This window comes from Frieseomelitta varia, unplaced genomic scaffold (genome assembly GCF_011392965.1).
Source record: "Frieseomelitta varia isolate USP_RPSP 00005682 unplaced genomic scaffold, Fvar_1.2 scaffold_191, whole genome shotgun sequence".
Classification (NCBI taxonomy): domain Eukaryota; kingdom Metazoa; phylum Arthropoda; class Insecta; order Hymenoptera; family Apidae; genus Frieseomelitta; species Frieseomelitta varia.
The window spans coordinates 574,267-597,397 of record NW_025109650.1 but is presented as its reverse complement, the minus strand read 5'-3'; the positions used below and the strand labels follow the sequence as shown (position 1 = coordinate 597,397).

General features: G+C 36.0%; 3 protein-coding genes across 8 annotated transcripts; 1 reads left to right on the top strand and 2 right to left on the bottom strand.

The window, feature by feature from the left end:
- Positions 1-2,393: 2,393 nt before the first annotated feature.
- Positions 2,394-3,703, bottom strand: LOC122539136 (radial spoke head protein 9 homolog). The gene is made up of 4 exons (XM_043673808.1): positions 3,280-3,703; positions 3,053-3,218; positions 2,694-2,982; positions 2,394-2,615 (listed from the first exon to the last, which is right to left on the bottom strand). The coding sequence occupies exons 1-4, from the start codon at positions 3,504-3,506 to the stop codon at positions 2,455-2,457; spliced, it is 843 nt and encodes a 280-aa protein (XP_043529743.1). The 5' UTR covers positions 3,507-3,703; the 3' UTR covers positions 2,394-2,454.
- Positions 3,032-4,708, top strand: LOC122539135 (ankyrin repeat domain-containing protein 49-like). Its single transcript, XM_043673807.1, has 4 exons — positions 3,032-3,168; positions 3,649-3,877; positions 3,953-4,113; positions 4,199-4,708. The coding sequence occupies exons 2-4, from the start codon at positions 3,730-3,732 to the stop codon at positions 4,532-4,534; spliced, it is 645 nt and encodes a 214-aa protein (XP_043529742.1). The 5' UTR covers positions 3,032-3,168; positions 3,649-3,729; the 3' UTR covers positions 4,535-4,708.
- LOC122539129 (lysosomal-trafficking regulator) lies at positions 4,674-23,106 on the bottom strand. Of its 6 annotated transcripts, none has more exons than XM_043673787.1 (35): positions 20,559-21,552; positions 20,244-20,456; positions 19,757-19,989; positions 18,488-18,573; positions 15,128-17,799; positions 14,981-15,046; positions 14,543-14,697; positions 14,221-14,462; positions 13,974-14,143; positions 13,366-13,884; positions 12,995-13,135; positions 12,616-12,925; positions 12,389-12,543; positions 12,095-12,316; positions 11,797-11,993; positions 11,246-11,695; positions 10,845-11,162; positions 10,653-10,769; positions 10,388-10,588; positions 10,053-10,313; positions 9,600-9,990; positions 9,078-9,511; positions 8,750-8,985; positions 8,344-8,678; positions 8,048-8,271; positions 7,796-7,957; positions 7,477-7,721; positions 7,340-7,406; positions 7,112-7,262; positions 6,888-7,028; positions 6,592-6,809; positions 6,164-6,515; positions 5,908-6,044; positions 5,591-5,826; positions 4,674-5,521 (listed from the first exon to the last, which is right to left on the bottom strand). In XM_043673787.1, the coding sequence occupies exons 2-35, from the start codon at positions 20,248-20,250 to the stop codon at positions 5,047-5,049; spliced, it is 10,326 nt and encodes a 3,441-aa protein (XP_043529722.1). In that variant the 5' UTR covers positions 20,251-20,456; positions 20,559-21,552; the 3' UTR covers positions 4,674-5,046. The 6 variants fall into 6 exon arrangements, with proteins under 6 accessions (XP_043529722.1, XP_043529723.1, XP_043529727.1 ...); XM_043673788.1 differs by having other exon boundaries at positions 20,244-20,729; positions 20,837-21,552; XM_043673792.1 differs by lacking the exons at positions 20,244-20,456; positions 20,559-21,552 and adding an exon at positions 22,989-23,106.
- Between the last annotated feature and the right edge of the window lie 25 nt (positions 23,107-23,131).

The following is a 23,131-nucleotide window of genomic DNA, read 5'->3' as shown; positions in this document are numbered from 1 at the left end:
TTTTATTACAATGGCTCAAGAAAATCAATTTATAGAAAAATTTGATTTGCAAAAAGACGAATTTGATCTGAAATTATTGGTTGATTTATAGTGCAAATATAGTGAATATCTATAAAAGAATTTAATTTGGAGTAAAAAAAAAAACTAGTATTCAATACGTAGGTACTATTCAATGCAAATAGTCAAGTTTTAAGCGCACAGCCATAAAACAAATGACTCGAGCAAAAAAATTTACGCGACATTGTGTTTCATAGTTTAATAACTTTGTCGTTACTTCGCGATCCCGTAAACGGATGGAAATAGGAACGTCCCAGCACAGCGACAAGAAAGTCATCGTCAAGGAAAAAGAAGGTGTACATCGGCAATAGAGAGAGGATACTACTGGAATAGGAACCGGAACTCCGTGGTCCGTGCTCGGAATTGACTACACGATTGCACATGTACAGCCATGCATATGAATCAGATAAAAGAGAGCCGGAGGTGCGCAACGCGCGGAGTGAGGTTATCGGCTCCGTCATTGATTTCTTCGTCGCAGAAAAATGAATCTCTGCGTCGAAAGGAGACGGTGCAAACACGCACACACCAGCCAACACGAAGGCTTTCAAAACCGCGAGATTCAATCAAAAATCGCCCAATAAAAATATCGTCCTCGCCGGGGACGATCCCACCGCGAATCGCCGGAATCCAACGATTGATAATAGGGATTTTCCGTCTAGTGAACATCGTGAGTACACGCGATCTTGCATCAGCAACTTTACGGTCTATCGCATTCTCATAAACGCCAATCCTCTAATTCACCGACAATGTCGATATCTAAAGGGAATCTCTTACTTTACGATTAGTTGCATGTATCGACGAAGAATGGATCACACTACATATTTCCTATTGATATATTTTATTTACATCGAGAGAGGTAGCAATGGATAGCTACAATTTTCGAATCTCGACGAACGATCACCAGGGACGCAAATTTATCGCAATGGTATATAACTGAGTCGGGGAAGAAGCTGTCTTTTCAACAACGGCAGCTTCGTAACTTTCGTTGACCTAGCTAACCTTGAATCGAACAGCTTCGTGTTATATATTACACGTATTAAGAATGCGAAATAAAAATACAAATAACAGCTACGATGTACGACAGAATCGTATTGTATCGCTTACAATGTTGTGCCACGTTTCAAAGAATCTTTTATTGATTTCAACACGGTGGTTTTCTCTGGTACGAGTTTCGGGAGGGAAATGCGTGCGTAAATGATGTAGCAATGTCAAACGAACGAAACCGAGCAACGACTCGCGAAGTCGAGGGGATAAATATATTATTCTAACGCGAAGATTTCATTTCGGTCAGTATCCTAAATTCTGAGAGGTTAATATCGACCCGGATATATCGCTTTGTATCCGTTCTGATACCTATCGGTTACGAAGCGAATGAGAGACAGGATTCGGTTAACGTCAGAGGACGCGTAATTCCTGCAAAAGCGGGCAGAAACTTGACGCCGCCTGTCAACAAGAAAAAATATACGTATACCGCGACAGATTGCGTGCCCAAAACCGCACAGATACTAAAAATCAAAGCTTTCAGAACGCAACGGGGCAAATTTCGATTCAGTTCGTTCAAAGAACGAACGCAATCCACGTGCTGTAAAATACGTTTTCATAGAACCGGCGTCACCCGGCATCACGCCATGTGCCGAACTTCCGATGCAAGGTCGAAGTAAGGCAAATTAACCAACAAAAATCTGTTCATCGGCGAACAAGACGCGGCAAAAATTGTAGGAACGTTTTCACTTACCGGTAACAGTGAAATATCCTGAAGAAATCTGTCGGAATACGGATCGCTAGCACTTGCAAACAACACTTCACTCGAGTATGCCGGTCACTGCGCTTGTGCGTTCAAATTCGCAAACCTCGAGCGAGATACTGCTGCCATCTTGCGCTCTGAGCGGCCAACTAGGTTATGTACCCACAAACCTGGTTCACAAGGCGGCGATTAAATTTCTATTTTAATTCCCATTTGCATGAAATAGAAACAGCGATGGTTAATTTGAACAACAGGCGGAAATTTATTTTTAGAAACTTATTGTAACCATGGAACTTTGTGAATTATACGTATTCTGTCACACCGACGTGATATGAAAGAAATATGAAAGCGATCATAACCTTGCATCGACGACTCGCGCGTTACAATTCAAAACGCTGCACATTTTCATTAACAAACATTTCCTCAATAGGGATCATTTTTGGAACTGTTATTGTACTTGTAAACTTGTAAAACGAATTATCGTAACCATAAATTACATGTAAAATATTTGATATCAAATGTAGTGATCACGAGTATTCAATTGTTATAGAAAACAAAAGGGAAACGAACGAATCTATACAGTTAGAGAAAAAAAAAAAAGAAAAAAAAAATGACAATTTAAATTCATTGATTTCTCATTATTGCAACAATGATTACACCATGAAGATGACATCCATGTTTTTCTTTCCGTGTCCAAAATAAAGAAATCCATAATGCGGACTATGTAGTTTATGATAAAACATCATGCCAGGCCAATAAAGACTGTGTAAAATCACTAAATGGTCACCGTGTAAAAGTTGTAGGTTCCAACATCCTAACAGAAGATGTTATATTATCCAAAGAAACAGCAAAGGCTTGAGATCGTTGTTGAAAAAAATTTTTATTCCTATACCTGATGGCACGTCCATGTCGATTGTATCTAAAAAGTCTAAAGCATAGTTATAATCGGGTCTCGTAAGTAAATTGGTGTTCCACTTTTGTTGCGGTGGACGTGCATGCAAATAAGACTTTAAATACGACACATCTGAGATACCAAGTCCTTCAAAATTTGAATTTTCAATCACGTCCCCATTGGGACATTTGAACCACGCACCACGAGGAATTATGACTGCGTCTTCTCTAATTATTTCTATTGCGGCTGCCAGTCTATCTTCTTCTTTTAATTCTTTTGGTATAGGGCCCTAACATGCCAAGAATCTTTAAATGTTTGTTAATTTGAAAAATTAGCTTCTCCAAACTGTGTTGACCTACGTCATAATACTTTTTGGGATCTTCGTTTGGCGGGAACGGGGGATTAATGTTATAGACGTTGGTGACTATCGAGGGATCACCTTCGAACTTATTAATTGCAAGGGGTGTCAAGAATCGTGCGTATTTATTCGCTCTTGGCAGTAACAACCAATTTAATCCATCCGTACTAATTCAAATATTGTATGTTTTTAATACCGTCTGTTTTCGAATCGTTTTAACAAGCTTACCTGTAGTAATACACCTGATCGTTCATGCAGTCTTTCTTAAAACCAAATGCAATATGATAATCATTTTGTACTCCGTAGATTTTGCCCCAATAGTAACACTTTTGAAAGTGATTCTCCTCCTGCAATATTATGAGAGAATTCCGTAACAGCTGCGAGTTTTCTGTCCCCACACATACACCAGCATAACCAAAAATATCTAGAGTTTCCAAAAGTTTCGAACATTCCATGTCGCTTTACGTATCGTATTGAAGTCAAATTTATCTGGTTATGGAAATTTAACAGTTTCAAAACAATCGAGAATATAAAATAATTTTCGCATCTCGAGAAATCGATCAAATTCAATTTATGCGCAGTATCTTCGTACTCCAGTAGATGGATCCGTGTAATATTTGATGAACAAAGATATAAGAAATACGCGTGATTTCGTTTTATTTGTTGACTGAGATAAATATGTCATCGTCCGATGAAGAAAGTGATCAATTAACGGATTTGGAAGCAATCCGTGATCGAATGCTAAGTCAACCACGGAGTGAACATATGCAAGTTAGTGCTTGGGAAGATGACGATGATGGGGTAGAAGCTGAACGTAATGCGAAAGGTTAGATGATGTTTTCAAATCGTATTTTGCAATTTTTTATTATCGATTCTCTGACACATGTGTGTTTTTCTACAGAACCCGATGCAAAAGAAATTCTTAACGCAGCAGAGAACGGCGACTTGGACAGACTGCAGAGATCATTAACAAAAAACCCTCGTTTGTTAGAATGTATGGACAAGGATGGTTACACTCCGTTGCATAGAGCATGTTATGGCAATCATGTGAAAATTGTCGAGGTAAGATTTATTATACTCAAGATGATAGCTTGTTCCTCAAAATGAGAGCTCTTGAATAAATGCGGTTTCATTTTTATGTCTATAGTATTTACTTCAAGCAGGTGCGAAGATAGATGCTAAAACGATGGATGAATGGCAACCGTTGCATTCTGCATGTTGCTGGAACAATGTTGAATGTGCAGCGGTATTAATTGCAAACGGAGCAGATATAAATGCTAAGAGTAAAGGAGATCAGACACCTTTGCATTTAGTATCTGCAACTTCTCATAATTCTCCCACTTTGCAACTTCTTTTATTGCATCCAGATATAAATCCAAGATTGATAAATTCAAGTGGCGATACAGCAGAACAAATTGCTAAAAGAACAGGAAAATATTACCCGATGTTTGAAATCATTGAAGACTGCTTGAATGTTATTTGAATCTATTGCTTGATATTTCTATTAGATATGTACATGTTACGTACATATCATGAATGCATTACATAAATCATCAATTTACATTTATGAAATTGGGAATTGGAAGTTGAAAGTGTATCAGTGATATTAATATAATTATAAATATGTTAATAACGAAATCTGTATTTCTTTTATTATAACAGAATATAAAAATATAGATGTTGATATATTAGAAGCATAAAAAATTGTTGTAATAAAAATTTTAAGAAAATAATACTTCAACAGATAGATTTTTATCTAATAGTTACAAATGTAATGTTTATATGTGATAATATCTTAACAATTGTAAGAATGTATGTGTTTGATATGATTCTAATTATATAAAATTATCACAAGTGTAACACTAATATTATAACTATAAATGTAAAAAACATTTTTTTATTATGTAAATACTTATTAATAAAATGGAGACCTATTAATATTTAATGGTATTTAAAATAACATGTTGTTCGTGCACATGACTTAGTTTATTTACATTAGAGGGACGTTAAATTTACGAATTTTGGAGTACCATTACTTAAACGTTTTGATCCTTCCCATATGAGAATAGTATAATCTTCGATTATAGCATATAAGTGATGTTGATCTAAAGCCCATGCTATTGCAATTACTGCTCCGCATCCTTTTATATCATTTATAATTTCTCTAATTAGTCTTAAATCCCAACTACTCCATAATCTTATTACACCATTGTTTAATCCTGTTGCAATAACATTCACAGAAACTCCTTCTGGTGCATTGCTATAACAAAGAGCCGTTATTCTTCCTCTTGATAAAATAGATCCAACTGCTCTTGCATTTATAGTAAATACTTTCAATTCGGATTGATTGGAAGACGTGTTTTTACTAGGAATCTCGTAAACAATTGCTATATCTCCGAGAGTTTCACTAATTGATAGCAAATGAATAGAATAATTTTGATCACAGGATATCGATCTTATGTATGTTAAGCTATAAAAAGATAAATAATTTTAGAAATTATATGCAGGCTCCTATTTATTTATTTACAAGCATATTTACCTATTTAAGTCCCAAATAACGATGACACCAGTTGAATCACCTGTAACAGCAATACTAAATGCTCGTGATAGAGCTATTGTCGTTATTCTGTTTCTATGAGCTAATAGAACAGATGCCGATGTTGAGGTAAAGTCAATTTTGCTTGGTACAACTGTATATGTATACACTGTTACTCTGCCGGATAAATGGCCTATCCACAGTTGTCCACAATCCGGAGTTGATCCTAAGATTGTAATCTAAAAAAAAAAGATCTTATGTAGCTTGTAATTTGAAAAAGTACTTAAAACAGTACTTAAAATACTAATTTGTCTATTTACTGGATCGAGACCCGAAGATCTGATTAATGGCCTTAATGGTTGCTCTTTCTTAAATTTCAGTCTTACAATTCCATCTGAGCCACTCCATGAAACTAAAGCCGCTCCCAATACAGATGCTCCACTTAGCATACTTGCACCTAAACATTATATAACATATAATGGAACATTATACTAATGTTATATAAAGAAAACACTATATAATTTAATTCTATAAATACAACTATTGAAATATTAGCTTAAAATTAATAATATGTACTTTTTTCTTTCATGTAACCAAGCAACAAAGTAGTATAATTAGGCAATCCGAAAACATCGCCAGTCATTAAAGGAACTAGAGATGCTAACGGTGCTCTATGTTTATGTTTCCAACATAAAACTGGTTCATTTCCTAGAGCACCAACATAATTTCCCCATTTTATACCATCTACACTTTCAATAACTTGTGGTAATGAGCTGTGAACTCCTGTGTTTCCAAGATTTTGAATCGGTAAAGGATGCGCTGCCTTGAATAATTGTGCTGGTGTCTGGCCATACGTTCGTACCATTGTTTCCCACGCTTGACGTTCAAGAGGATCAGTTATTTGTTCAACATTGAATCCATAGTAGGTCTAAAAATATAAATTTATATAAATTCAAGTTACATTTTTAAACATGATTGCATAAATGTTGCTTGTTTCAACATACTGCAGGATGAAAAACATTTATAGCTTCTATTGCTGGTCTACCAGTTTGTCTAAATCCAAATACCAGATCAATCCAATAAGGTAGAACTTCCCTAACAAGATCTGCTTCTAATGCTGCTCTGTGAGCAAGAATAAAAAGTCGTACATCACCATCACACCATTTCGGTAATTCAACATCTCCAACCCGATTACCATTTTGTCGAATTCCAAAATTAAATCCTTCAACAAAAATGTTTGTCAGTATCAATTAATTTAAATATTATATTCAAATGTGAGACAATTAATCTATAATACTACCTTCGGAATTCAATAAAAATTCAGGTAGATAGAAAAACTCAGGAATTAATTCTTTCACGTCTGTTGTTGAATCGCAACTAGTTAATCTCCATGTAGTTGCCAACGCATGAAACGTTCGATCAGGTATATCAAAATTGTTATCTTCGAAAATAAAAGTAAAATAAAATTAAAACTAAGTCTCAATATTACTCAATATGTATATACTAAAAAATAATATAATTTACCTTGATAAGATAGGAACATGCTAGTAAATGGCGGTAATCGAACTAAAAAGTGAAGCACTGTTCCAGAATTACTATAATGTGATCCATAATGAAATGGTTCTTGATTTAGTGATATTAAATTCAAACCTTCCGATAAAGCTTGTTTGAGATACTGTATAAAATGATAACAAATATCATAAACAATATATTCAACAAAAATAATATCATGTCAATAAATAAATCACATACATTGTAATTGTTTATATAGTGTTGTTCATTCTTTTTATCCTGCACAGCCATAGGACGTTTAAAGTTTCTAAAAGAATTATTTTATCATTATTATTTTCTTAATTATTGTATTTTACAGTGTTTCTTATTGTACTTACCGATAAATTTTTGGATTAGTTAAATCAATTTTTTCACTTGTGTAATCGGATAATACAAATGGAAATACAGGATACTGCATTAAATCATTATATGAACGACCGGCTAATTTATTTAGACAAGTAATATATTCCCAATTTGTTAATGCTCCACTTCGCCACAACGAAATAGCTTCGCTTAAATCATCACCAGGTATTCGTCTCGGTAAATTGCAAGCAGATAATTCCGTTACAAATTCATCTCTTTCCTGTAAATTAAGAATTGTCATCGTTAAGAATTATATAAAATAAAACAAATATATATTTTTAAAATAATATATACTTTTGAAGAATTGAATGCTAATAAATAAGTTCTTCCCGTAATGAGAAATATTTCGATAGCTCTTTCCTGTAACTGATATCTTCTTCTATGCAATTCTCGAATATCTTCAAGACGCCAAGCAGTTCCACCCACCATTGCTAAATCCAAACCACCTAAAGCTATCTGTAATAATTATGTATCTAATTGAATGTATAATATGTATGATATAATATAATGAATTTATAGTATGGCAAAAAATTAACAGAATCATACATCCGTGTGCAATAGTACATCAGGGCTATCAGGCACGAAGTAAAGGCATGTTTCACCAATGAGAACTTCACCAGCTAATTCAGCTCTAGGTGTAACTACTTTGGCTTGAGACATTTTACGTATTCTTTCAGTAGTGTGCAACCGCTCGATCAATGCTGTAGCATTTGCATCTTGCCGATTATTCGTAAATAAATAAGATAAAGGACCTTCAACTTTCACTGCATCTGTTAAAAAGTGAAACTTATAAATAAAAACGAATTAAATAAAAATAGCTCTTAAAATAATAATAATCAAACCTAGTTTGTTTTGATATTCGGCCATGAAAAATCTTCGATCAATATTTAAATGACACGGTTGCAATCGTATTCTAACTCTAGCTGGACCTTCCGTAGGGTCTAGTTCCCAACTTCTTGGACAACTGTTTGGAAAATGCCAAGGAGCTCTTTCATGCGTTAAACGTTTTGCTAAATCTCTCCATTTAGCAATTGCTTGAGCTTCCATCGCTCTTGAATGTTTCAGTCTTTCCATTAATACTTTCCGTTCTCGATTTTGTTCTTCCACAACTGTACGTGTTATAGTCATTGCACTTTCTGTTAATTGTTTAGTAAGTATATCAAATCTATTGGCAAATCTGATAAAGAAGAAAAATATTTTGTAAAATAAAGGAATAAGAAGTATAAGATTTCATTCAATATTACTTACCTTTGAATTGAGGGAAGATTGTTATCAATCCATATATCTCGATCTCTCATTAATTCTCGTCTTAGCAGTGACAGTTCTTCGTTCCATATTCCAGGACTAGCTTGTTCTATTCCTTTTGCCAAATCCCATATGTTCAAAGCTTCTTTTAATTCTACACATATTCTTGCATCAGCACTAGGCATATCATCTCGTTTTTGTAAAAGATCCCAAAAGAACACTGTAAACTTCTGTTCTACCTAACATAAATGCATAAAATTACATACGTATAATAAAATAGACAGCACGTATAATGAAATAGAAATAAATATGCAGTAATTGAAAAACTCACTTGTGGATGAACTTCCAAAAGAGAAGACAGAATTTCGCGAGCTTTCGGTTCTTCCATTAGTGATCTGATAGCAAAAATCCTCGTATTATTGCTTTGATCTGGCCCAAGTAACCACACCATTATCTTGGCCGTATATCTCCTTAAAACGTGTCTAGTTGACCATGCACTGCTCCAGTGATTTCTTTTTTGCAATGGACTACAAAAGCCGTGTAAGAGAATTGAAAGTAATCTTTTAGTTAATTGTAACTCGTTGCCAGAAGGTGATTCATCAGCTGCTGTTATAAATTCAACAGCACGTGTGAGAATAAGGCGAAATCGTTCCAGCAATTCTCCTTTGCCTGGTTCACGTAAAATTGCGTTGGGGGGTGAATGTAAATTCGTATAGCTAGATGATCGAGAGCCATGGTCACTTTGATCACTGGACGTTGTAAAAACTAAAAAAAGAAAAAAAGACGAATGAAAAATGTGGTAATGTGGAAAATTTGATAAAAATTTTACATTCATCAAATATATAGGTATTACTTGAAGTTATGTGAGAAGCTGAGGCTAGGTACGATGTTGTACTACGTAGTCGGAAACCTGATTGATTCGAAACTTTTGCTGTAAGCACATCGAGTTCTCCATCAAAAAGTGCTACCTGTGCATCTCTTACAACCGATACACAGGCTCTGTTTTTAATGCACTGAGATTTTTCTTTCAATTCCATATGATTCAATATCAAATGCAAATCTAAAATAGCTTGCATTTGATGAGTTCCTGGGGATTCTAGAAGTCTTGCCGCAATAGCCACGAGAAGTACATGAATATCTCGATAAAGGGATGTAGAACCACCTTTATGAGCAGCTCCTACTAATGCTTGCACTAATGATTCAATCAAGCCTTGTTTCAAAAGCATTTTTAGAGCTGTCGGATTCTGGAATTAAATTTTGCTAATTAATTTTGTTTAATAAATGAAATAAAATTATAATACCTTACCTTTGCAATTATATCAGTCATAAATGATACTATTGGTCTAACTATATTTGGTTCGGTGGCTGCTGTTTTCGCTATTATAGCCATTAATGGAGGCATCGCGGCTAGAGTTGGACCCCGTAAGGCCAAGTTTTCTAAAGCAACTATCAGCGTCTCACTTCCAGGATATAACGCTATTTGATTTGCTAAATGTATAAAATATTTTTGCTTTATAAATTTATTGACTTCCTCATCAGTAGCACGTTGTAAGTACGTTTGTACAAGCTATAAATTAATAAAATGTTATAATACTCGAGTGAAAGTAAAACTTATTTCTTTTTTATACTCTATTGTCATACCTTAATTAATGCTGTACGAACTCTACTATCAGGATTATTAGCCAGTACAAGTAAAAGTTCAGCTCTTAAAACGTGTTTTAACACTGATCCAACTTGGCTATCAGGTAGAACTCTAACTGCATCTCGGAGTAATAATAAAAGTCCTTCACAAACTAAACCTTGACAAGCTTTTCTTTCATCCATCCACATAGATTGTTTTTCCTGCATAAAAAATTCAAGATTCGTAATAGAGAATGTTAATTAATAAAGTTAATTTCATACTTACGTTACCAAGAGGATTAGATCCATCGCTAGCTGCAATTCCTGAATCCTCTCCAGCACTAGTATCTTGAGGCGGTCCATTTCGACGTTCTTTTCTCTTAGGCATTCTATTTTTCTGAATCTGAATGAAAATAATGTTAATTAAACTTTAATTTTTATTACTTACTTTACAATTTATTTGATAGCAAATACCAACCTGTGTATTTGTTAAGCCTTTATTCAATTTATTGTTTTCAAGAGTTTCTATGGATTCATCTGAAGAACTGAAAGTTATGGTAGGAGTAAGTTTTACAACTTTTTTTTCTCCCATAGGTGGTAATAAAAAATATATATTATGTCTTGAGTGTGTGATATAAGTTTCGGACGCTTGATGAACCAGAACTAGGTAGTCAGTAATAGCTACTAAATGAGCGAATTCTGGAGGTGCTCCCATAAGTGCTCGAATCAATTCAACCACTGCTATTCCTGTTGAAGAATCAAGCACAGCACCCAATTCTTCATACATAAAATGCTCCTATAATAAACAATAAGATATATTTATGAATTCCTCAATATGTTTATGATAAAATACAGTATTTACAAAAAATATAAAACTACCTTGCATAGTGTTAAAATGGTATCAACGATTCCAACTCTGTTTAATTGAGATGCGTTAAATTCACGCTGTGAATGTTGATCTCTTAATAATAATAACAATGCTTGTAGTAGCAAATTTAATGTATCATGTTTTGCCCATGTCCTCCACGCGGTTAATGTACCTTTGATTAATTCAGGATCGGTAATAACAGCTTCGCAATTTTGTGAGACCAAATGATTGCCACTACCGATATCTTTTATTAGGACCGAACTATCACAAGCTGCATCTAACATTGCTTTTAGGATGTGTCTACCTGTGTGGCATCGAGAAGATTCTAAAATGCGTAGGATTAACGATGTTCCACCTTCTGATCGGTACTGATTTAGAAGTTCGGAATCATTCCGTATTAAGTGTAAAACTATTGAAAGAGCTAATGCTTGCTCCTCCTCATTAGAGTTTAATTCCACTACCTATATGAAATAAATTCATTTAATTATAATAATTCGTTATTACAAGTTTATATTAATTAAAATTTACACTGCTATATTTATTTTTGTATAATCGTACTTACTCTTGCGAACAAATATAAAAATATAGGTACCCCGCCAACTAAAATGGCAGCGGGTACAATTCCTCTGTAGTGTTGGCATTCTAACCGAGCTGAAAGTATCGGAGCCACAGACAAGGGTGGTTGCTGTGAAACTCTATGTTCCGGTGCAGAAACAACCCTAAAACCTGGCTGGCCCGGAAATAAATTTCTGACTACAGCTAAAAATGAACAGGTAATATTTATGCAAAGAAATTAATAATAAACAAATAATATAAATAATACCACCAAATAATAAAAATTTACAAAGTTATAAACTTACCAGCTGGATTTGCAATAGCTTGAGGATATAAATGAACAATATTAGGATTTTGAGCTTCGTAATTAAGGAGTAGATTATCTTGTAGTTCACCCAAATGCGAATTTGTAGCATCCATAATTGCATCCCAATCAATTTTAGTCTCAGATACTTTAGTTTCAATAGCGTGTCGCAAATACGTTCCGCCATATGATTTTCTTCGACTTGTATCAAATTTTCCTCCTTCTATATTAAGTAAAAAATCTCTCTCTCTCGTTTTCTTTCATAGAAATAGCAACATAAACTTATGATACTTACCAAATCGTATTTCTCGTACACCATCTAAGGCACCAGATATAATTAATTGCGTGAAATCTGGCTTTTCTGTGTTTAAAATACATTCCGCAAGATTAGTATAATTAGGTCCAAGACTTGCTAGGTACAATGCTCTCTCCTTTGTAAATACTGGGCATCTGTAAATTAATTTTTAACAATAGTAATTAATCGATAGTTAAATCACCCGTTAATTAAATAAAGGTACCCACCTGAATACCATTAAGTTTCCAAGATACCAAGCACCAATAGCATTAGATCCAATTTGCCCTAATAAAACGCATGTAGTGCTAGGTTTTCTCATTAGCAGTCCATCAAATGGTAACTGCGCATTGATTTCCCTCCAACCATCTATCCAAATCACAACTTCGATTACCGCACTACGTTTATTTAACACCGTGTCTTTGAAATTCAGTGCTAAATGATGCCATCGACCGGAAGGAAGCATACCAGTTAGAGATGTTTCTGAGATTGTTCGATTTGCTTTGTCGTCTGGCCTAGTTAATCGCAAAATTAATTTATCTGAAATATAAGAAAAGGAATAAAATACAGTAATTGTACTAAAAAGTTAAAAGTCTATTTATCATTTACCTGATTTAAAATCCAACCATGTTTCAAGCACCAGAGACTCAAATCCGATAGACATCAAATGAATAATTGATGCTGGTGTGGGTGGAAATGATGAACCTGCTACGACTGATGTACCCAAGAAAAGATCAGACATCGATTGGTCTTTCCACGATAATTTGTAGAGCATGCGTTGGATAAAAAATAAACATATTGCTACATTTGATAAAATTATGATGGACTTGCGAAGAGAATCTCGTGTTAGAAGAAAATGTTGAAATAACTATATATACATATACATATATAGTTATATAATTATATATTATAATACTATGTAATATAGTATTATAATATATATATATTATTATTAGTTCTTATTAAACTACTTTACTAACCTTCACGACTCCAGTTATCAGAAAGAATACCCCAATCAGATAAACTTTCATTATCTGAATCGAGTAATGGTGAGGTATTAATCACTGTCCCTTTGCCATTAACAGATAATCCTCTTTCAACTCTCAACCACATAGAAGCGGAACAACCATGCAACCAAACTGGCCAAGCCAGTTCTGGACCAATTGGTAGACATACCGCGTGTACAGACCATGGACTGCATATGTTTGATGCAAAATGTTTCTTTTGAAAATTATTTACAAGATTTTCAATCTTTTCCAAGTTTTTGTACTCTTCCGATTGAGTTTTTGATATTAGTTTTGCATCAGAAAGTACAGGAAAAGATATGATAAAGTTGGGTTGTGGACGAGCTGCTAGAACTAAATGAAAAAGTGGTTCCAACAACGACTGTAGAGAAGGTTCATCAACTTTGAACAGAGACAAGTATATAACTAATTCTGATGGTGAAATTGATTGCGTCGCTAGCAAAGTAAATACTTCTAGCACAGCGTGTTGCAAATCTATAAATATTTATTACGCAATATTATAAATGAGATTAAAATATTATGAATATTACATACATTAAATATATAGTTTATATTAAAGATACCTTGATATTGAGTATTTCTGGTAATAAGTATATCTCTGAAACCATTTAACATCTTTGTAATTACACCTGAACTTGCAAGTGCGGCACAACTCGAGGCACTTTCTCTGCATGTGACTGCAACTTTTCTTAAACCAGCAGTTATAATACATGTTTTCTCTGCATCCAACCCTCTATAAAAGAAATATTACTTATTATAATCTTATTACATTTCATATAATTCCTATATTTTGTACAATCGAGGACTTACTGTTCACTGAAATGAATTAATAAATCAACTGCCAACAAGCATAATGCGGGATGTGCATTCGCATGGCCCCTTGGCTCAACTATCGGTCCGAAAGAATTACTTCTTTTCACGGTATTGCTATGAGGATTTTGCATCGGTATTTCTACATCTGCTTCGTAACCATCATCGGCTGTTAGATATTCACCCGTGCTGCTGTCATCAGCGGCATAATCTGGCATTGTGTCGACTGTCATAGATGGTAACTATAACGAACCAGTAGTGGTACCAGTAGAACTAACGAGATTAGTTCAATCCAAAATAAAAGAAATAAAATGAAAATTACCCTGGGGCGAGTACATTGTGGCATGGTTTGTTCTTGAGCTGGTTTTAACATAGAGACTTTCAACAAAGCTTCTACGATGACGGCCAATCCACGACCCAATTTGATTCCTGCGTGCATCAACGCTCTTCCCAGTTCCATAATTATATCGCAATCACCTATGTCACAAGTTGTTTTATATACCTCAGCTTAAGCGAACAATATAAAACATGTGGATATGACAAAATACTATTCGTAGAAAAAGAAATTTGTAGAAAGAACAGTAGATAGATCGAGATGTTTACTGGTGTCAAGAATTCTGTGAACTGTTTATGGCAGGTAAATTCGTGTAGCATATTGAGATTTTAATCCGCCGCAGCTGTACGCGGCGAAAGAGTACGTAGGACAGAAACGTACTCGGAATGCCTATGATTCATATTCGTTATATAAAAGTATACTTACACAACGGGGATGTTAAACAGCACGTTAGTAAAGCCTCGAAGAGTCTGTGCGCTGATTTGTTGGTATCTAAAAGAAGACAAACGTGTAAATATAAATCCAGGTATTTTTATATATGATACAATCTGTTCTATACTTTTACAAACATACCTGCAATATTGTCCGAAGAAATGTATGTAGCCAGCGTTACAAAAAGTTGTAAAGATTTTCGTGACACCGGATGCAACGATAATTGAGTTCGAAATTTAGGACTGCAAAGCGCTACTCCAGCTGCGGCTCTCCACGCGGCACTAGCTTGATACAGATTTACTTTTCTAGTCGTATCTGTTTCATTATGAACTTCCGAGCATGATGCATTAACCTGAGAATTATCAGATATTTCCTTGATCAATTCTTTCGTTTCATTCTGTTCTTGAAGAGTGTTGTTTTCCACAGTAATATTCGCTCCTTCAACATTCTGATCATTTAATTTGTCAGAAATTTGGTTCGCTACTTGATCTACGTATTTTTCATCGACAAAAGTATGTGCCGAATTCTTAAGAATGTCCAACAATTCAGTCGTTTCCTTCTCGAGGAAATCGAACAAAGATTTAAGCGCGGGTTTCTCCGTATCCGAAGAATCCATGAAATTGGTCTTCCAGATCTCGACAATGACAGTGACTTCTAGGAGAGCGTAAACATTTCGCGTGAAGATCGTATCTGATAACAAAATCAATGTTTCTTCCAATCCATTGATCTCAGTGAATTCTTCGCATATCTGCGCATTCACGATCAAGCAGGATATTGCAGATAGACAAGATTGAATGAGAAATTTCGCGACTGTGTTCCCTTTGTCAGCTGCGTAATAGGTTTTAGCTTTCAAAAAGGTCGGGTAAAAAACTTTTAGAACCAATTCCCGTCTAATGTGAAATTTCGAACACGGCCCGATTTTCAGCAGATGAGCCATTATGATGTAGCATAATTTTGAATCACTCGGCGTCAATAAGTCTGCATACATTTCGAGGAAATCCCAAGAGTATGTGGTAGGTCTGTCACACGTGGCGCACACATCTGATTCCGAATAAGCACCGAGTTCTTTGAAAAAGATACGCTCTAAGAACGCCACGGCTGGGATATAAATTGTCGGATCGTGTCTTTTCAAAAGAGTGGCGATGCTAGCCATGAGTATTCTGGGTGGGAAGCAGCAGCACGTTCCCGCCGCTGTAAAAACTTTGATCAATCTGATTTGCAATTCGCTGATGAATGGATGAGAATACTTGAGGAGATTAGTGAGTACCATAAAAAGCGAGGAAATGCAGCATGCTTGTTTCATAACAACGGCGCCAACAATTGGCTGAGCATAAGGCGCTCCAAATACATCCGAATGATGCTGGATTTGAACGTTATTGACACAGGATTTGTGCTTTGTTTTGTTGCAATGAGATACATGCGAAATATCACGTCGAACAGATTTTAATCCACTGGTTAGCGTACCTATCATATCAATGACCCTTCTGGCGCGGATTATTGACCTCGTCGGATCAATGCTTGGTAGATCGACAATCGCAAAAATCGTTCTCTCCACTAACTTCCCATCCTGACTCTCCGTGAACAGTTGAAATAGTTCTAGAAAGTCTGATAATTTTTCTATCGTGGTACCTTGTTGATGCAGCAGACAATAAAGAAACGTTATCACTCCGTAAATAGTGGCAAAGATGAACTCTTGCAGAAGGGAACCTTCCTCCGGCGAGAAAACACTTACAGGCTTGCTGCAAGCATCTTCGAGTAATCTCAGTGTCATAGGCAACAAACCATTATGAATGACAGCGGTAGTTGGTTCATTTGATCGTAATACGCGTTCCAGTGCTGTAAGCATAAGCCTAGCAGCCGCAGCCTTTAACGTAGCGGATTCAGTGCCAGTCAAGTTGGTACCGTCTATACCGAATTGCAGGGACCATAACGTATCCAAAGCAAATTTTAGAACTTGTACAGCAGGCGTTTGTTCCGCTGGAGTACCGTAATCTCGTAGCCCTTGAAGCAATTGAATAATCAAAAGGCTCGTTTCGAAGTTGCTAATTTTCGCATCTAGAACATCCTTGATCCGCCCGTCTATGTAATCGTTCGGTGTTTTCTTCACCGGCCGTACCGGAAGTTCGTAAAGTGCTGCTTGCCATTTTTGCTCCTCGTCGCTTCTGACGACTGATGTGAAATACTCGAAGTCCATAGGATTCAGGCGGATCTTGAGCGTGAGCGATCGTGCCTGATCAATACCATCTGTCAGTAATTCGGACTCGCTGCTCGCGCTTTCCGGCGTGTTGCGACGCGCTTCGAACGTACCAAATGATTTTTGCTTCTGATGGACCGGCACCTTAGTACCGATGCTATATCTACGACCTGTCCTCCTTTTTGACGGTACATTGCCCTCGTAAAATGCGCCGTTTCGATTAGACTTTGCCGTCCTGCGTTTCACATGCGACACGATATCTACCGTGTCGACGGTATCGTCGTTGCAGTAGAATTTTACATAAGGGTTACGTGCGGTATCAGCCGACGAAGTATACGCGGACCCGTTCAGTGAAGCAGAATTAGCTTTATTACTCGTTTCCTCCTGAAGGACAACTGGATATAGAGCGATGAGCAGAGCTACGAGTTCTCTTCCACAAGAGAGCCCACGGACACCAAGTAGCTGTAGGACAGCTAAACAACGCCAACCACGCTCCTGAGCTAAATACTTCTTCAGTCGAACAAGTTCGTCGCCGTTGGTCCTGTTCGCGCAAAGTTCATGAACATCGGAGAGCAGCTCACAAGCTATAAGGGTAGATACGCCACCACCGCCGACCGAACTGTAATGGATATTTCCATACTGCACCTTTTATATTGCTATCTTATCCATCGAATTAAATGCTCTTATCTCCTTATTATCACCCCGATATGATTATTGTTTGAACGTCCGGACTGGTAATCTTATTTTCAGTAAGAAACGCGATATCTCCGAGGAAAGTTTTAAAAGTGAAATTGAGCAAAATTTCGATAATAAGAAATTGATTGTGTGCAAGATAGTGATGCGAGCAGTTTTCTTTCTTTCGAATAAGATGTAATGTTCATTTTGGTAAAATATTAACCAGAAAAATCGGTCGGTAATAATTTGTGCAAAGACGAGAAAGTGATGGAGACCTACTAGGACAAAAGTGAATTGCACGCAAACGTGAAAAATCACGTAAAAAAATCACGAAACCACAAGCATGAGAACATGAGATCATATTTTCCTGTTGCGGTCAACGATCGCTGTCTTGTCACAAAAATCTATGTTGTTACTTCATTATGTCATTCCTCAAAAAAAAAAGATATTACATACAACTCAATATGTCATTCCTCTGTGACGGAAATATTTTTTAGAAAAAGAATTTTAGATACAGTTCAAAAATTTACAACTGTTTTAGAAACTGTTTTTTTCGACTACCACTGCACACAATACAGTTGAATAGTTATCATTTCAAATAAGAGATTTAATCGAGTGATGTGTAATCTTACCAAAACGATAGGGCATCCTTTACATCTTGACCTTCTTTTATTTGGGCAAGAAACTCCGCGAGAAATATGTCCAACCAATGTGATTTCTAAATAGAGAAAACATATAATTCGTATGATAATTCATTCTGTCAAAACAAAGAAACGAAACGAAAGATTATCAAAAGTATAATTTCAATGTGATATTATTATAAGCTAAATAAATATAAATAATTAATCGTCCGTAATATAAATATAATTTATTGGCAATACTATGCCTTCTAGATTTGATAGAGTAATATGAAAAACAACTCATTACGACAAAGATGCTAATATAACGAGAAAATCGTAGATACAATGTACATGATAAAAAAAGAAACAAAGATATTGTTTTCTCTACTTTTTAAAATGTCAAGCGTTATTACACGTGCTGCGGTATAATAAAATAATCAGTTCGCCGACTGAAGATATAAAGATCGAAATTATATATTCAAATGCCTCAATTTTACTTTATAAATTGTATTACAATTATTGCACGCTATAATTTAACACTTTGCAAGTAAAAGTAAATAAATTTAATGTTTATTCAATGGAATCATAATGGCAATCATAAACATTCTGTCGACTGTCAATTTTAATTAATGAGATTACAATCTTGTCCATCTTCGGGAGATGTGGTCACGGAAATAATTTATACAATTCGATAGCTTTACTATCGTAGCTAAATGGCACAATCAGCAAGAAAGATATTGTGTTATTTCAAGTTTCTATTGAAGCAAACATTCTTAATCGTATTTTTAATCAGAGGAATGCAATTACTAATGCACAAACTCCGGTATTGTGCTTGTCTGATGCAAATTCTCTTTACTTGATAAGTGAATATGAAGAGAAAGAAATCGATAGTGTTTACGTTATATGAGACAGAGGATTACTCGTTATTTCGCTAGTTGCGGCAAAATATCGACAAGTTACTTGTAAGTCATCCGGGAACGAACGTAAAGTGTATTTAACCATGACTGACAATGATTACGAAACCTCGCTTAACAGCACATAATAAAGAACAATGTTAATATGAATGTATTCAAGTAAAAATAATTATTAGCTAAGCTCTTTTAGGTGGAAGATCTCAAAGAGAAAGGATATACGCTAAGGTAAAATAAATTAATTCTCGTTGCAGGTTAGTCTAGCTAATTAGATTCTCGTCCGATGTTTGGCATGCAAATTAATTCATCGAACTCGAATCTTTAAAATAACCTTGGCTGAATGGAATTCCTAGAGCTAGGAATCGTATACCTCGTAGCTCTGCGGTTCTGCATGAATGAAATGATCCCACAAAATTTGCAGTTTGTTAGTCGAAGACATTACTGAACGTTCTTCGAACTCCTTTTCGTCGTCTTCCTCCCTGTCTTCGGTCCTCAACCGGACATCTTCCTCATAGCTCAAAAGCTCGTCAAAGCTCAACCATGGATAAAAAGTGTCCTCAGCTAGTTTTCGAGGATCACTGCTAGAACACGCAACTCGATCACCTGAAAGATTGAGAACTTGTACGTTTTGACGTTTGATTAAAGTGAACACTATCTGCGCGCCTTTGAATGTTAAATCGCTACATCTGACGCGTCGCGACTCCCGTCACTGAATATCCTCTTGCCGGATCACCTCGCGGCTTCCAACACCTCGCGTTTATAGTACGTAGCTAGGAATCGAAGTTCCTCCTCGCATGCTTACGTGCGCCTACGTATACGATCTTTGTATGCGTTTATGTCGATCAACTACAGCTTACATAACATCCCCACAATCTAGACGACAGACCAGTTTCCAGCCTTCCACGGGAAGCCTGAAAGCTTCTCAACCCACGAAGCACGGCTCAAGGGAGAGCAGTAACCCCGGATTCATAGACTGCTGCACGTAGCCGTCACCATCATCACCACCACCACCACCACCACCACCACCACTACCACCATCGCTACCACCACCATTACCGCTACTAATATCACTGGAACATGGTGACACAATTCGTCACAAGTTATTAACATTAGAAGACTCGGGTCTATATGTTTCTTATCAACTGATTTATTCTGGAGCCATACGACATTACCTCCTTATCACTTGGTCTCGACCGTACCGCGATTCGTACTTATACGTATTTGGAAGATCGACCAAAGTATCCGTACGAAACTTGAGAACGCATCTACTTCTCTTCACGCTGATTCCTATCTCCGATTTCCATCGCGAGAGCTCACAAGTTGTCATCAATCAATCTAGCGATCTAGCGGATACAAGATTAATCAATATCCTTGGTTGTCATTCACACGTATCTTTGTTCCAAGTGAACGATCATAAAAAGGTTGTTGGTTGAAGCAACATCGAGCTCACCACCACTTCTAAGGACTTCTTCCACTGATCAACTCTCGTTCCGGTCAAATAACTATTTACAAGTTCCTTTTGTTATGAACTTTTTTACTTAAAACAAAAGCGATGGTCATTAGTCACATACTCTTTGGAAATTTACCCTGGAATTGATAATATCGCTGCATATAGACGTAGGACAACTAGAAACAACACGTAATCGTAAAATAATCTGAATGAAGTCGCGAAGGGATCACGTACACCACGTGCACTATTAACTAGATCACGTACTCCACTCGTTAAATTCGGTTTGTTCAATAACTTTCACTTACTCTCTTCTTTCCTTTCTGTAAGAATAATCAAGGGTACTTCACAATTTCGTCGAAATTTGATAATCTTAATTGCACGAAATCAGACCGCGCACAGTTAAATTTTGTGATGAATCGCGAATTAAATTGGCAACAAAATTCAATATCAACTGATGCGGTTGCACGCATTAACAAGCGACTGCAAGGCTACATTGCCGGGTGATCTCGATGAGTCTTCAAATCGAGATCCACGTACGAACTGACGAAGAGATATACGAAAGGGGTAGGGTAAAGACGAGCCTCTTATAGGTCAAAGAGGTCTCCAATCGGCTTCTTTCTTTGATGAAAACTTATGATTCATGCATCATTAATGTCCTTCCCTACATCTCGAGTAAATCTTAAATAACATAAATCCTAAGAAAAGTAAAAGGCAAGTATTCTTCTCTGATGTTCGAATACAATCAACAGATAGTATTATCCCATCATTGTTTGCACTAATGGCATACCTAGATGATGTTCGAATACAATCAACCTATCTATGTAAGTGGTGGTATTATTCCATCGTTGCTTACAATTATATGACTTGACTGTAAACTAAACCTTCAATTTATTAACTGGTATGTACCGTTACCTCACTAATTAGACACATAAGAGATGTAAATAATGATCTAAATATCGTATAATAGTTCAATTCAGGATTTTATAATAATGTAAAGATAATGATTGATAATGATTGAAATAATGCTAGTATCTGATTGAAATTATACATTATGCATAAATAGGTATATTGAAATCGGTACGTTCGCAGTATCAAATGATCAAACAGTATCATATACGATTGTCGAGTTTTACAACGTTTCCTCCCCACTTAGTTAGTGCTAAAAGCTCCGAGGGAGTCTGGCAAACAATGATAACTTGATAAAACAATTCGAACACGTGCAAACAAACTATTGAAAATAGTTTCAGTAAGCAGCAGCCGTTGGCGTAACTGTCGATCAATCTTTGACTTCTATAAATGATTCTTTATTACACCGTACGATTATCTTAATGGAGTTCTACCACAATGTTCTTTAATTAGCCTCGCCTCGACAGTGTGATAATAGCGTCCGAGTCTTCTTCTTCGCGAAAAACCAAACGATATTTGGACTCGCGTGTGTCAAAGGAAGAAAGAAGTACAGTGTTGAAGTATGATATTTAATACAACTAATACAGCTAAGAATTCCAATCTGTGTTATTCTTTTCAAGGCGATTATTTTGGCGGTAACTTTTTGCGCAGTCATAAATCAATGAAATAAATTTTAATAGAACGCTGATCGACTAGATCGGCAATGGTGATGCATCTGACACGAATTTTATAGTAACCTCATCGATCATTTTGTGCCTCTCCAACACGTTTATTATATTGGTTTTGACTTTCATAATTGCAGTAGAGAACTCTCAAAATTCCTCCTAAAGTAGCGATCACATTTTATTTCTGATCAGATTTCACTTCATTCGCTAATTTTTGATATTTTCTACTTAATGTTTTTTTTTTTTTTTAATAACTTTTTCAACACAGTTTTATCGAGAGCGTTAAACGTCAAATAACAAGCACTAAATCGAGATAAGAGTTGACCTTCGATGTTCTTTCGTGCAACGTTGATAATTTAAGATATTCGGATTTTTTTCCGAACGATCTTTCCCCGTTTGAAGTTGACTTTATTTTCAACTTGCGTCACGTTCCCGCCATGTGTTTCACGTTTGCAATTTCATGCGCGACGAGGTTACAGCAAATGTCACACAAGAGACTAACAAGTAACGTAAAACAAAACAGCACTGCCACCGGAAGAAGCATCAACGGCTGTTTTAATTGTCTGCAATTTATTTCTCACCTGAGTCGAATGAACGGAACCGTGAAAAAATTTTTGAACGACCAGTCACAGTTTTGAATTGTTGAAATACAACATTGACAACATTGACATATTGTTCTCTCACACAGTACACACCACATACAACCACTACTTGGCACTGGAAA